Source organism: Aulostomus chinensis, chromosome 22, assembly GCF_037954235.1.
Source record: "Aulostomus chinensis isolate RoL2024-O1b breed Wild chromosome 22, RoL_Achi_v1.0, whole genome shotgun sequence".
Lineage (NCBI taxonomy): Eukaryota > Metazoa > Chordata > Actinopteri > Syngnathiformes > Aulostomidae > Aulostomus > Aulostomus chinensis.
The window spans coordinates 4,778,921-4,793,459 of NC_141341.1; the positions used below are offsets into that span (position 1 = coordinate 4,778,921).

Consider the following 14,539-nt stretch of genomic DNA (forward strand, 5'->3'; position numbering starts at 1 on the left):
ACGCACGTACACGGTACATAAACACTGTGTTCATCTACCTTGATGTGTTTGGTGATGTCGACCTCACACGGCCGCAGGGTGCAGAGACGTGACTCTTTGATTAGCTCACATTGCTCGTTGGCATTGGAGATCCTCATTGACAGGCCGCGGCCACAGGTCTTAGAGCAGGGGCTCCATGAGGTAGTCTGGGTAATGCAGTTCTTATGCCAGCTCCTGGTCTCTGCTGGGTATACTGGATTAATGTGGACAGAGAAGAGAGGACGATAGCTTGAGGTGTGTCCACTGTGCAAGCTGCTACCAGTACTACACTTAAAGTGATAGCTGCCTCCTTCATCACTACTTTGAGACTCCAGGACGCAGAAAGAGCCAGCCACGCATACTTAGCTTGAAGCTGATGGCAACTGTCTAACAACAACAAAGCATGAACTTACACACTCGCATGCACCAGAAGGGTTAGAGTGGATTAGTGAGCCTATGGCTGCATAAAGAAGACGATAGATGACGCACAAGAGATTGTGAAACGATGCTGTTGACCAGGGTTGTTTTTGTCCTGTTGATGTGGCTTTGATAGCTATACATTGTACAGTGAATACATTCCCAGTTCCTCCTGCGCTCTGGAGTCACAGAGAAGTAAAACAGGAGAGAAATAAAATCTTCGTGAAGTATCACTTCGACTTAAAGAAAGTCAAACAGTTTTTGATATTTTTTGGGGGATAAACTTGCTGATCCTACAGATGATCCCTCTGTTTAATTGCCATGGGGGTCGGATTCAGGGTAGTGGATTCAGTACAAGAAGCAGAAGTATGCTGAGTGGCTTGTTCAGCTGCGAATACAAAGATACAATCCACACTTGCTGATAACAGCCAGATCGCATTTCTGCTAAAAGCATTTCAGACATGCTGTCGTCTGGTCGCACACTGCCTCCATCTCCCTCAAACTTTTTGATTAAGGAGCAGTTGTTTTGTCTGTGTTTTTAATCTAAATCTTTGAATAATTGCCTCTTCAGCTGGATGTGATTTATATTGTCCGAGAGATGGAGGTTCATGCTCCCCGTCCATGGCTCACAGTGCTGCTGAACTAAAAGACTGGAAACTGGACGTGGCCCAACATTAGTGTGTGGCCTTCCACAGGAAAGGATTGGTCTGTCCCTGAACACATGCATGCGCGCGCGCACACACACACACACACACACACACACACACACGCACATCCAAAACTCTGATCCCTCCTGGATAACAAACTGTTCTTGCATACCTTGTGATTGCCAAATTTATTTCTCAAATCCACTTTGGAAAAACAATGTGCAGTTTGGTCAATAGCTCTTCTCTTGCACCGCCTCGAAATCACTTGACGTTGTGTTTTTAAGTTCAGCAGAGACCATTTTTGCATTTCATCAACGTCTGATATTTTGGCAGCACTTTCAGCTAGCATGTGTGCTACAGAGTATAAAACCTTTCTGGGTGAGTGAAAATCCGAGGTGTCCTACCCTCGACTGCGTGCCGGGGCGCCGTCTTTCGGCCTCTCTTGGGTTCGTCACAGATCCACTGCTCGCAGCATTGTCCCCGGACTTTGACCCGGCGTGGGGTTTGGCACCACACGCGGGGAGGCTGGGACTCTGTGCACAGAGCCACACAGCCGATGGCACCGTTCACACACACACACTGGTATTTACAGCTGGGTTTGAAGCTCTGCCCGTTACGGTAGATCACACCATCATGCTCACAGCCTGTTCCCACCATATCTAGCAGAGAGGAAGGAGGCAGTCGTATATTCAAGAGAAACATTTATCATCAAAATAGTTATGAATGAAAATATTCTCCACCCTTATTTTGCCGTGAGTGAGGACACTGGTTGTCAGAAGAAGCTGTGATAGTTGCTCTTGGCACAAAAAGCTCAACTGCATCCCAAAAGTGGTGTAGATGTTGCAGAAAAACCCATAAATACATAAAGAGTTGTAAATGTGGTCAATTACTAATTCAAACGTTGTATCATGATCCCATTCTTCAGCTTGACCGCACAACCCTGGCTTCTTTTTATGCCGTAGCGTGGAGGCATTCCGTCTCACGTTGTCCGTCCGTCTGTCCTGTTCTTGCCGATGCAGTATTTCTAGAATGTTTTGAGGGAATGGCTGAAATTCGGAGTCAAAAAAATCCACCAGGACTGAAGGGTGACCTGAAAATGTTGCTGGTCAAAGGTCAAAATCAAGGTAACTTTCTCCTCCCATGTATGCGATACGTCTGGCACGGGTCCAGGAAAATTCTCCATATTTGCAACAAATGTCCCATGAGAGTCGAGGATGACGTGAAAATGTTTCAGTGGTCAAAGGTTAAGCTCAATGTGACAGGCATAAAACCTTCACGTGATATTTCCAAGGGTGTATGTGGGTTTTTTTTCTTACAAATGACAATATTATAATTTTACATTACATGAACTTCAAACACTGCTCAGTCTTTACCATCTCCATTGGTGGTCACCGTCCTGTTTGGTACATTTATATTCAGTTTTGGACATTAGATAATATTCAGCATCCCGTTTTATTTTGAAATCTACTTCCCTTGAGTGTCTCATTTTCTTTTATTTCCTGTTTTACGTAATCCTCACTTCTGTCCAGTCAATCTTTGACAGCCTGTTTTTTCGGACACACACACACACACACGTTTGAACTTCAAATCCCTCCAACCACGTATGACACCTCATTAAAACACCAGCACCATAAAATGATTTCCTACAAGAGCTGGAGATACTCTGCCATGTCTGAACTCACCTAAACACATGGACTTCAGGCATCTGAGGCCATTAACACACTTCCACGTGTTTCTAATACGAGCCCATCATCTGTGAACGTGCAGCTTTCATCCGAGATCCAAATCTTGATTTTCTTCTTCTTTAGTGTTTTTTCTTGCAGACTTTCAACTCATTCAACTAGCATTTTTTGGCTTTTTAATCTTGCATTAAAGTGCATGAAATCACTGCGACTCCAGCGGACCGCCCAGGAACTTTAACCCCCCCCCCCCCCCCCAAAAAAAAACCCAACACTGCAAGAATTCTACATATAAACAGAGAGAAATGTGCCTCCTTTCAACTCATGTTGTCCTCATCATGATAGGTTTTATACCCCCCACACCACCCCCACCCCCATCTGCCTGTTCTACTTTATGAAGTATTTGTTCAACTTTCTACATATTTCAGTTAATTTCAGCTGTTTGCAGCTTCACATCACATTTCCTGCAGGAAATGATCCAGTTCAACATGTTTTCTATTAATCTGATGTTGTCAGCAGACAGATTACTAACACACAACAGTTTACGGTCAGAGAAGGTTGGTGCAGCCTGTGGAGCCGGGAGGAAGTTGTTAGAATCAATCGCTGTACAAGGGACAGGTGTGTAAGAGTTGATGTAACAGCACATTTCAGACCGTACCGCCATGTAGACAGTGAGGCGAACACACCCTGCTGTTCTGCTGTGTATAAAAATTGTTCCGGTTCTGGCGAGTGACACTTACATGCACACACTCCTTTTTCGTACCTAGGCATGTCCGAGCTGTAGTCACAGTACAGTCCCTTGTGGTAGTCGCACGTGTCCGCCTCATTGCACACTTCCCCCACCTGCCGGGCGCAGGTTTTGCAGCAGTCGCAGCCGTCCATGAGGCGGCTTACACCTGGTGGACAGGTAGGGGGGACCTTGGGACACTCGCAGGGCCACTTACAGTACTGCGTCCTGTTGTACGAGTCCACAGACGGGGATGCGGTGGGTGTGGCAGGCGGCATGGCAGTGGAATTCTGGGAGTAGGCCTGGAGAGAAGATGATGGAAAAACTAGGAATAAATCAAACCCGCGGGACAACATAACATGTATAAAACCATAGTCAGCTCATAAAAAGCAGAAGCAGCTATTTCATTCAAATAAATACTAAAACTCTTATCAGTACTGCGCTCATGAACCCTCACAGCTCTCAACCTTCTGGCCCCAGCAGGTTATTGCCATCAGCTTTTGTGTTTCAGTGTATAAGCGGAGTCAAAACACCATTTTTTTATTGCATAAAAGGTATTTGCCCCTCCTCCCCTGTGGAGCGGCAAAAATAATAACACCCTTTTATCCTAAATTCTGTTACATTCAGCTCTCTGCCCCTGTGACCCGAAAAAGGTCTCCTACACCTTTGTTCCAGTGGCTGAAATACACAGCAGCTGGCTTACCTCTGCTCATGCTGGGCAAGAAATTTAATAAATCTGCACAAAACTAATTAACCAACACAGTAAAGGCAAGAGGGAAGTCTGAGTTTCTCTGCTTAGGCTGCTGCCCCTGCGACCCGACCCCGGATAAGCGGAGGAAGATGGACGGATGGAAGAAAAGGTTTATCTGGCTTAGTGAGTAGTTAACATGTCAGGATTAATCCAAAATAACAAACACAATCTGCAACTGAACAGCCATAAAATCCTGCCTGAGAGAGTTAATCAACATCCTCACTTCAATGTGTTCTGACTCCGACATGCTGCTATGTGAAACAGAGATTTAGGAAAATTAAAGAGCTGGGCAACGTTGGGAGCAGATGTTCTCACAGAACGAGGGCCTCGCGAGGGCTTGGAGGTTAGTTTTGGACAGTGGCTGAACGAGTCTCAGCAGAGGGAAATTTCTGATTCAGAATGTGTTTCCTGACATTAAACAGAAGAGTTCAAATTGGAGAATGTTTTGAGAACATGGTGTGCTCATAGAGTTCACACTAGAGCTGTGTGTTATCATTAAGCAAGTAAAACACAGAGAGAAAAGTCACACTGCGGTTGTTCTGCAACATGTCCGACTAGGAGTTCTGTCTGAGATAATGTTGAGAATGGCAGGTGAGACCAAGGGAAACTAGAAAGCACTGGGGGAATGATCGAGAACGGGTTCCAGGAGCAATAGTTTGATCTAGATCACTTCAAAAGCTCATCTATTGTTCCACTACTACACCTTTTAAAGATATCGTATTAACAAACACAATGCAGGACACTCAAAATATGAACATCGTACCATCCCATCAGTTCAGAAACAACAGCTAAAATCAGGCCGATGGCCAAGAGCTCTCCAGGATCAACGACTGGATTCAGGTCGCCTCAAAAACCGAATCTGACGATGTTACCTCTCTGCCTGTCAGTTGGAGAGATCTGCTGCCAACAGGTCCTGACCCAGTAAACCCGGTTTGGTACCACCAAACGTTCCACAGTTGCACAGTTCCTTGTTTTTCTTTCTTCAATCCAATCCCAGGGAATTTCACCAGTTCTGATCTGATTTTGATACATGTTCGGTGATGCTGATAATAATTCCATTACCAGAGCGCTTTCATCTTGAACGTCACCGTTATGATTGTTATTGACGTTGTGTTTAAGGCGACATCGCGCAGTTAGGAAACCACACAGCACTTCTTATTAAAACAGCAAAGAAAACTGGAAAAACTGAGGTCAATTTACAGACATTCCGAAGGATTTGTGGATCACCGAGGTCTTTGTGGGCGAGAACAGGAGCTGCAGGCGAGTCCAGCTTGGGCAGCCCACTGTCACACGGTCAACATGAACAGTTTAAATCTTCTACAGGAGAACCAATACTGACTTCTTACTCAATAGCCATCGTATCATCATGCACCAAGGAGCTTCTGATCCATGGAAGGCACACACACGCACATAAATGGCCACCTCGTCCATGGCGGGTCACTCTTCTGCACTTGCTCCCTGCATTTGGTGGCGTTAGACTCGTATTAATAACCACTGCGTACGGTGTTCAGCGCTAATGAAGATGAATGAGGTTTAATCGCAGCCGTGACACTAAGCCGTTCCTTCCATCAGACGATTTAGCCTCCAGCTATCAGGCTACTTTACAGACACAAGAGGAGAGAAAAAAAAGACGACACGGAACCTGGCCATCGTCCTGAGAGGAGAGAGAGGAGTAGAGGTGTGTTTGAGGAGTTCAAGATGAAAACTCGGCGCCGGCTGAATGAGCTCATCATCCTCGCAGGTGTTTATCTTTGTTAAGTAAACTGAGCGAGATTTTATTTTAAAAAACGGAAACAGGCAGAGTGACAGATGGGTGCATTGATTAGGTAACCGCAGCTGAGTCTTATGAAGCTGGAAGGAGCTGCTGGAAAATATGTAAAGCTTTTTTTACTTTTATGAAGTGAAACAAGTCTGACAGGAAATGCGATTATTATTTATTCTCTAATGGAACGAGGCGCGTTACCGACAGGAGGTGACAAGAAGTTGTGACCCTGCTGCCCCTGCAGGTTTTTGCCCTCTGGTCTCATGAAATGATGAATGTGCACAAAGTTCTCCTCAGGGGAGGAAAACGTTTGGAAGTGAACTCATTTCCCACTCACACAGAAGGAAGGAAGGAGAAACTGTCAGTCAAACGTTGTTATTTCCTCCAAAAGTTTCAAGGACGGTGATGTGACTTTAGCCCAAACTTCAAAAAGACTGAGACTGGGTAACTGCATCATGAGATACTGCATTAATGCACTAGTAGGAACGCACAGTACATGGGGCGTGTATCACTTCCTTATGACTTCCAGATGCAGAAAAAGCCAGCCATGCATATTTGGTCGGAAGCTAACGGAGACGGTCAGCTAACAACAGCTACAGCAACAAAACAAAATAAAACAAAAAAGCCATGAAAATGTCAGTTCACAAACTCGCAATGCCATCATTACGTCTTCACCGTCCTTCTGTTTCCTCAATAATCCATAAACACTGATTTGAAATGAAAAACAAACAAGAGCACCTCTTGTTCAACGCCACTGCAAACAAGTACGGAACCAGACGGCTCATAGTGAATTTATTTTTGGCTCAAATCAAAGTGTTTGTGGATTACCGAGCACACAGCTGGATGAAGAAACTGTGGATTATGTCGGATGATGCACTTGACAGTTTGCAAACAGATGTTCTGGGGCATTTGCTGCTGCTTTGTTGCCTTCACTTTATGTGTTGATGTGGCAGGTTTCAGAAATGTGTAGGTTTGGATTTGTCCTCCATTGTCAGGAGCTGAAAGACTTTAAAACAGGTCAGATTAGGATCTTCTTTTCTTTTTTGTTTTCCTGACACAAAGAAGGAATAAATATCAACCAGAAGAAATAAACAAAAACATCGGCATAAGCAATAGATACCCACCAGGTTATTATTCTGATCACTGCTCTTGATATTAGCCAAGAATGCCTGAGAGGATCCCTTATTATAAAATTAAAATGTACTGCAAACTTTACTACTCAGGAAAAATAGTTGAATATCATAACTATTTGTGATCTCACTCACAAGGCGTTTTAATTCAGATAGAGTGTAAAGCTAGTAAGCTAAATTGATGCGATCAAACTAACCCCAACATGCTGATCCGGAGTGAGGGCATGGCTGCTGTACTCTACTTGACCACAAGGGGGCACTAATGCACAGAAACTGCCAGCATCTCCCACTGCCAGCTCAACCAGAGGCTGATGAAAGAGTGAATGACTTCTCACAGCCACAACTCAGGAGGACTTCAGACCAACAACCAACCATCTGGACTGGAAAGCTTCTGGGTAACTGTTGAAAAGGGTTGCATCCAAATGACGCCATCTATATTACAACAGGTACAGAGTTCGAACAAAGTTGCTCTGAGTCAACGTTTGATTGCCACAACAGACCATACAGGAGTTGTTCCCGTGCGGGAATATCAGGGATACAAGAGTGAGGGATAAATAAACGTTCACTAAAAACAAAGTTCATTCCCCATGACAGCTGTGCAACACTGACTGACAGCCTTTTCAAATCAATTGCATCCCTCCATGATCCTACCTGTTGAATCCCGGCTGCGGTGAGAATCCACAACAGGAGCCAACTCATCACTGGTGACGAACCGCAAATGCATTGAATCCAGAATTAGTTGGGTTTCAAACGGCCGACGCGCCCCTCTCCGCAGGTGTGCCACATCCTCGTCCCGCCGCGGACATCTCCGTCTGCTGTCCGTACCGGGGCTGACAGACGGTTAAAGAGCACGCTGACGTCAGGTCTGAGAGGACGAGCCCCGCGTGCCTCTGACAGGGGACGGTTTCTTCTCTCCTTCCGCTCCACTTTCACCCGGTCCTCCTCTCCGGTGAGGGCGTGCCTGCAAACCCACAGACACACGTACCATCACCGCTATACAAAATGTGTATACGTGCGTGTATGTACATGTTTACGAGTATGTATAGATGTATATATGTATGTATATACATACATACACACATATACACATGTATATATACACATACACACATACACATATATACACATACATATATATACACAGCAGCATTTATGCTGATTATAGGTGAAAAAAATACAAAACTACATTTATATGTCACTGACATTTTGTACAACTAAAGTTAGGAAAAAGTGTTTTTAATTCCAAAACATTTGGCTGCATGGAAGGCATTTTCAACCCAATTAAGGAAGAGCTCCTGACGAACTGCGATTACGTTGTTGTGGAAGGTGAAATGTGTTTAGTGCCTTGAGGAACGATTTATTTAAGAAAACTCAGCCAGCTCCTACGAGAACATGCATTAGAACAAGAACATGCATTAGAACAAGAACATGCATGACAACAAGAACATGCATTAGAACAAGAACATGCATGACAACAAGAACATGCATTAGAACAAGAACATGCATGACAACAAGAACATGCATTAGAACAAGAACATGCATTAGAACAAGAACATGCATGACAACAAGAACATGCATTAGAACAAGAACATGCATTAGAACAAGAACATGCATGACAACAAGAACATGCATTAGAACAAGAACATGCATGACAACAAGAACATGCATGACAACAAGAATATACATGACAAGAACATACATGACAAAAAGAATATACATAACAAGAACATGCATTAAAACAAGAACATGCATTAAAACAAGAACATGCATGACAAGAATATACACGACAACAAGAACGTGCATCGGAACAAAAACATGTATTGGAACAAGAACGTGCATTGGAACAAGAATGTGCATTGGAACAAGAACATGCATGACAACAAGAACATGCATGAAAACCAAGGCTGCATTGATACCAAAATAAACTCAATACGTACAACTGAGCTGTCACGACAAAACAGTTTTCAAGTTCCTAATTTCAGCGGGAAACAAGCTCAAACAGCTGAATGGAGACGACGAGAATAATAATTGATAATTCTGGCCATTTTTGCTGTTGCTAGCTGTCAGTCGCCATTACCCATGCTGCCCTTTGAGAGTACTTGGGAGGCAACATATATTTTTTGGGTAAAGTATGGCTTTAAGCTGGGGGCGGCATGGCTCAGAGATGGAGTGGCCGTCGCTGGGGTCGCTGGTTCGATCCTCACTTCCCCCGGTGACCATGTCCAAGTATCCTTGAGCAAAATACTGAACCCCTAGTTGCTCCTGATGGCCCTGTGATGGACTGGAGACCCGTCCAGGGTGAACCCGCCTCTCACCCAATGTCAGCTGGGATAGGCTCCACCCCCCCTGTGACCCTTCACAGATAAATGGAGTAGGAAATGGATGGATGGATGGAAAAGTATGGCTCTAAGCTCCCTTATCTCAGAAGATGTGACTGTTCCAGGATGAAAAACAATTATTTAAATTACCCTCAAATTTGTTGAAACAAACAGACCGTTTGTGCTGACCAGGGGTGAATAAAAATACCCTAAGAATCTATTTTAAGGCTGGATCGGAGTCTGGTCCACAGATGTTCACTTTAAATGAATGATGTCAGCTTTCCTCTCGTTGCTTTCACTTTCCTGGAAGAAGAATTCCACTCCACACAGCTTTTCAACCATACAGAAAATGTATTTTAACTCAGTGATGCCTCACACGTCGCTGTTCTGCTGACAAAAATGCCCCTGAAAAAAAGGAGAGGGAATGTGGCTCTGCAGGCGACCCAGAGAGAGAGAGAGAGAGAGCGAGAGAATGTGATGGATAGGATAGATGAAAGTGATTGATGGGAAATGAGCATGTTGAAGCGAGGTGCCCCAGATCTGAACCCCTGTCATTTAAAAGCAATCCTCTAATCCTCGTCAGAGAGCTGTCAACCTTGGAGGTGATCTGAGCTGCGTGTCCCACTCTGGTTTGACTGTTTTGACGTGACTCTTTCACATCATAATTTGCCGCTACTTTCTTCTTCTCCTTGTGCTCCATTTATCTCCTTCTTAACCTTCCCCTCTGTGTCAGTCTCTCCATTCTCCTTCAAGCGACTTCACCCACAAATTATATCATGCGTTTCAGGTATTAACAAATAGCATTTGTTGAGCTCACAAAGATTTTTTTTTTCCTCAACTGCACTACTTATGTGGGACTCCAGGATGCTGGAAGAGCCAGCCATGTATGTTTAGCTTGAAGCTAACGGTGGCTGACAATAAATCTGTCCAAAAGTGTCAGTTAACGACCTCTCAGCTGCATGCTCAGTTAAAAACATCAGCTAAAAACAAACTATGATATTCTGGTTCGACGCTACAGCAGCCAAATGAATGTGCTAGCTGGTTGTGCTCAGTGCTAGCTTTCAACGTGTGCTTTAATGTGTTCCAGACGTTTGGCATGATGTGAGGTGACAGTGAATTTGACCTTTGACCACCAAAATCTTTTCAGTTCATGCTCCAGTCCAAGTGGACATTTTTACCAAATTTGAGGGAATTCTTTTAAGGTATCCCAGAGATGTGGCAAAAAAAAAAGTGTGGTATGAACGAACAGATGGACCAAAATGCTGGAAACATAACGCAGAGGCATAATAAAAATGACAAATGTTGAATCTGATTATCATTAAGATATCTGTTGAACGGAGAGTGAACGCACTTTGAAGCAGCACACGTTGTTCTACATGAGAAAAGCTGTTTTTAATTATTTCACTTTTCCTCATTTCTGGAAGTAATTTCACCGTTCAACCAGGCAAGTTTCGGTTATTCTGTCATGTCGTTTCCTTTCTCCGTCCACTGCTTCACTCTCACTAACTTAGTGAAGCCGGCCATCCTCCACCCAAACAATACAGGAAAGAACAGCTCTGCACAGCTGGCATCATTCATTCTCATCTCTGCATCTGTCCTCCATTTTCTGGTCTGATAGCGGTGGTTCGAGTTGACTGCGGACATGAACGTATGCATCTGTAGGTGACGACAATCAAAGCGCTGCTGCATGCAAAGTCGTCGTCTGTTGTGGTGCGTTCGGCAAACATGGATGAAAGCCAGGTCAAGTTGCTCTCATGACTACACAGAGTGTAGTCTGACACGTGACCTGAATTCAGTAAAGATTCAGCTGATTGTCACTTGTAACCAAGGTGATGGAGGATATTTGATAAACAACATCCCATGCAATATTTTTTGATAATTCTCAATTTGGGGAGGACTCAGATTCAAGGTTTGTGACTCGTGACAGATGTCCATCTAGTGTATCAACGTCAAGGACCTACGAACCACAGAGAGACGACAGTGACAACATCACACTGGCATCATTGGTCATGACCAAAACGTCACACAAACCTCAATTTAAAGAACCCGCTGAAAGATCTGTGATATGTGAGAATAAAGAACGCTGGATCGACCACATCAAACATTTTCAAGCAAGTCTTTTTTTCTTTTTTTTTCCAAGGTAAATGTTAAACCCGAGGGTGGCAAAAATGTTTCACAGTAGCTCAGCTGCATCATGTTAGCTTGCAACTAGCTTTGTTGGACGTCAACATTGAAAATTGTGAAATGGGGGGAGCTGGAATAACGAGCCTACTAAATCTGGAGAAGGGGGATGAGAAACCTGCTTTGGACTTGTTACCAAATACTTTAAATATGACTTTGACTTGTGAGAGAAAAGACTTCCTATCATCTACCTGGAATTCAATAATTAGCCATAATTTGGCTGGACAGAGCCAGCGTGGGTGTGTTTTCTCTACTCTTGCTAAGCTAAGCCAATCTCCTGCTGCTCTACCATTACGCGAGTGCACAGAGGTCCCATCCCTCTGTCTCGTGCGGCTGGTATGAAATGCTTACATTACCCAGCCTGCCCTGGGTGCAGCTGCCACTGCACAGTAGCAGGAGTTGGCTGGGCTTCATGTGTCAATGCAGCACGTAAACAAGCCTCAGCCTGGCCAGTCTCATGAGGTACGAGTCTGTAATCCATTACCTGGAAAACAACAGGCTGGGAGAGAGGACTGACAGCCAACTGCAAAACTTAACAGAAGCCAGAACTGGTAGAGGGTCGGGCTTGAGTGTGGTCACCTCATCCCCTGAAGAGAAAAAGAAAGAGAAAAAAGACTCATGCTCCTGAAAGAACAAGACCTCAGACCTGGTAGGGGAACATTCAGCAGCCTGTGCTCCATGAAAAAGGAGCGCCGGGTGAACGTGGGTACATTTTCAGGAATTTTCCATCAGTCATTTATCCTTATTAAGTAACTTTTGTATAACACCTTTCAGAACCCAAATTACAAAGTGCTGCACAGATTATGGATACACAGCCTTCACATAAAACATTACACAAGAAAGCATTCAACATTGTGTTCCCTTAGGTGTTGTCAGTAAACATTTATTAAAGCAGACATTCTTATTAATGGACTGAATTCATATAAAATAAATGACACCCCTGTTGCCGGGAAGGCCAAGCTATAAAAAATACGCTTTAACAGGCTTTTTGAAAGCATTTACAGCCTCTGATCCTGAACTGGAGGCTTGATTTACGAAGGATACGGGAAACAAACAAGCTGCCAAAGCCAAAGGATCCGTGAGGTCCAGAGGTGGAATAGAGCCGCAGGAGTTCTGAGATAACCATGATCTGAGACCACGAGGAACCTCAATCTTCAGGGGAGGGGAGAGGGGTTGCAAGGACAGGTGTGATGTGAGATCCACGGCTGTTATTGATTAAAATCTTGAATGCAGAATTGAGTCCAAGCTGCAGGCAGGAGAGAGCTGCTTGGCTCAGAGAGGAGGACAGGGTGTAACTGAATTCTGGACTCCAGGTGAGGATCCAAAAAGCAGTTGTACGTCCGTGGGTGAAAGCATGGCTTCGATTTTAGCAAGATTCCTGGAAACACTCGACAGTAAGGGTACACTGAGTGACACGTAACATGTTTTTTATTATCAAGTGGGGAACACGTGTGCCTATCTGTCAATCTCCACATATTAGTTAGCTGTTAAATAACAGTTAACTAAGCATTAGCTATCAATTATAATTCATGATTAATGGCCCCTGATTATAAAGCGTTACAGGTTCCAGATTCAAATGACTGTGTTAAAGAAGTACATCACCTCATAAAACGTGTACCTCAGCATTCAAGTACTTACAAACTGATGTCTTGAGCTACCTCATTTTGTGACACCAAAGGGCAGAAAGCGCCAGCCACAAATATCTAGTTTGAAGCTAATGTTGACGGATGGTAAATAACAGCTGCAGCAGTTTATACACTTTCGAGCGCATCACCTTTTGTAAGCCCCATCTTCTTTATCCAGCTGGATGCTCAGTAAACCACAAACACTTTGATTTGAGCTAAAAACAGACATATTTGGACCCTTCAAGTGCTCCTTTGAGATAGCGAGTCCACGCTCGATCCCACTCACGCCAACCACAACTGTACGAGCGGGAGGAGGGTACTTGGGTCACTCTTAGCTCCCGCCCCCCCAGACTCTCATGCCCCTGTGTATGATATGAATGAAGTTCTACCGCAAGCACTACGAGTACCTTGACAGACGGCCTGATTATGGGAGCCAACCATCTATGACTCAGGTCTTGCAAAGCAGCTCAAACTGAAAATCCCCTCATTAAAATCCCCCCGAGAACCCTTGAAGTCAGACTGTGTTTTGGAAATCTTCGAGCTTCAAACACAAGCGGGGTCGGTAATCCTCCTCAGAATGGGAAGAATACGTTTACAACACCTCCAGGCAACCAAAAACTGCTGAGGTGATGCATAAAAGAAAAGGCCTGCTTTGTAGTACGCCTCGACTGTGAAGGCATCACATCACCCCGTCTGGCCTCATTATAGACAGTAAACAGCTTAAACAGCAGTTTCCTCAGAGTAACTGAAATGCAGTGTTTGCGGACAATATTCTGAAATGATTTCACTGCTTCTTGAGTAGCATTAAAATATCACTTGAACTTGATTGAACTCTATGAAGCTCATGCAAGGCTTGGAGCTTTGCAAATGCATGTATGTTTATTTGTACGTACAAATGGGTCCGAGAGAGAGAGAGAACTAGGGCATGGCAGGCTGCGCTCAGACCAGTCCAGTAATTATACCATCTTTATATAGCTGTGGGCTGAGACTTGCGGACAGAGGGAAACATCTGCTGGCTGCTACAGATAAAACAACCCCACAGCGTCACGTGAGTCGATGTCAGATTAATAGTCCTTATGCAAGTTGGTGGTATCTATGAAAAAACGACAGTATCCATCCATCCATCGACGGGGGGCTGGAGCCTATCCCAGCTGACGCAGGGCGAGAGGTGGGCTTCACCTTGGACGGGGCGCCAGTCTGTTGCAGTGCCATCATGAGCAATTAGGGGTTCGGTATTGCTCAAGGATACTACGACACGGTCACCAAAAGTGAGGATCGAACCGG

At 44.4% G+C, this 14,539-nt stretch overlaps 1 protein-coding gene across 1 annotated transcript in view; it reads right to left on the minus strand.

Moving 5' to 3' along the window:
• ccn4a (cellular communication network factor 4a) overlaps positions 1-14,539 on the minus strand; it is a 49,908-nt gene that overhangs the window by 1,177 nt on the left and 34,192 nt on the right. Inside the window, exons 2-5 of the mRNA XM_086193680.1 lie at positions 7,783-8,092; positions 3,502-3,790; positions 1,487-1,741; positions 39-232 (exon numbers count right to left, since the gene is read on the minus strand). Coding sequence (XP_086049806.1) covers positions 39-232; positions 1,487-1,741; positions 3,502-3,790; positions 7,783-7,830 — 786 coding nt within the window. The 5' untranslated portion in view covers positions 7,831-8,092. The remainder of the gene's footprint in view (positions 1-38; positions 233-1,486; positions 1,742-3,501; positions 3,791-7,782; positions 8,093-14,539) is intronic.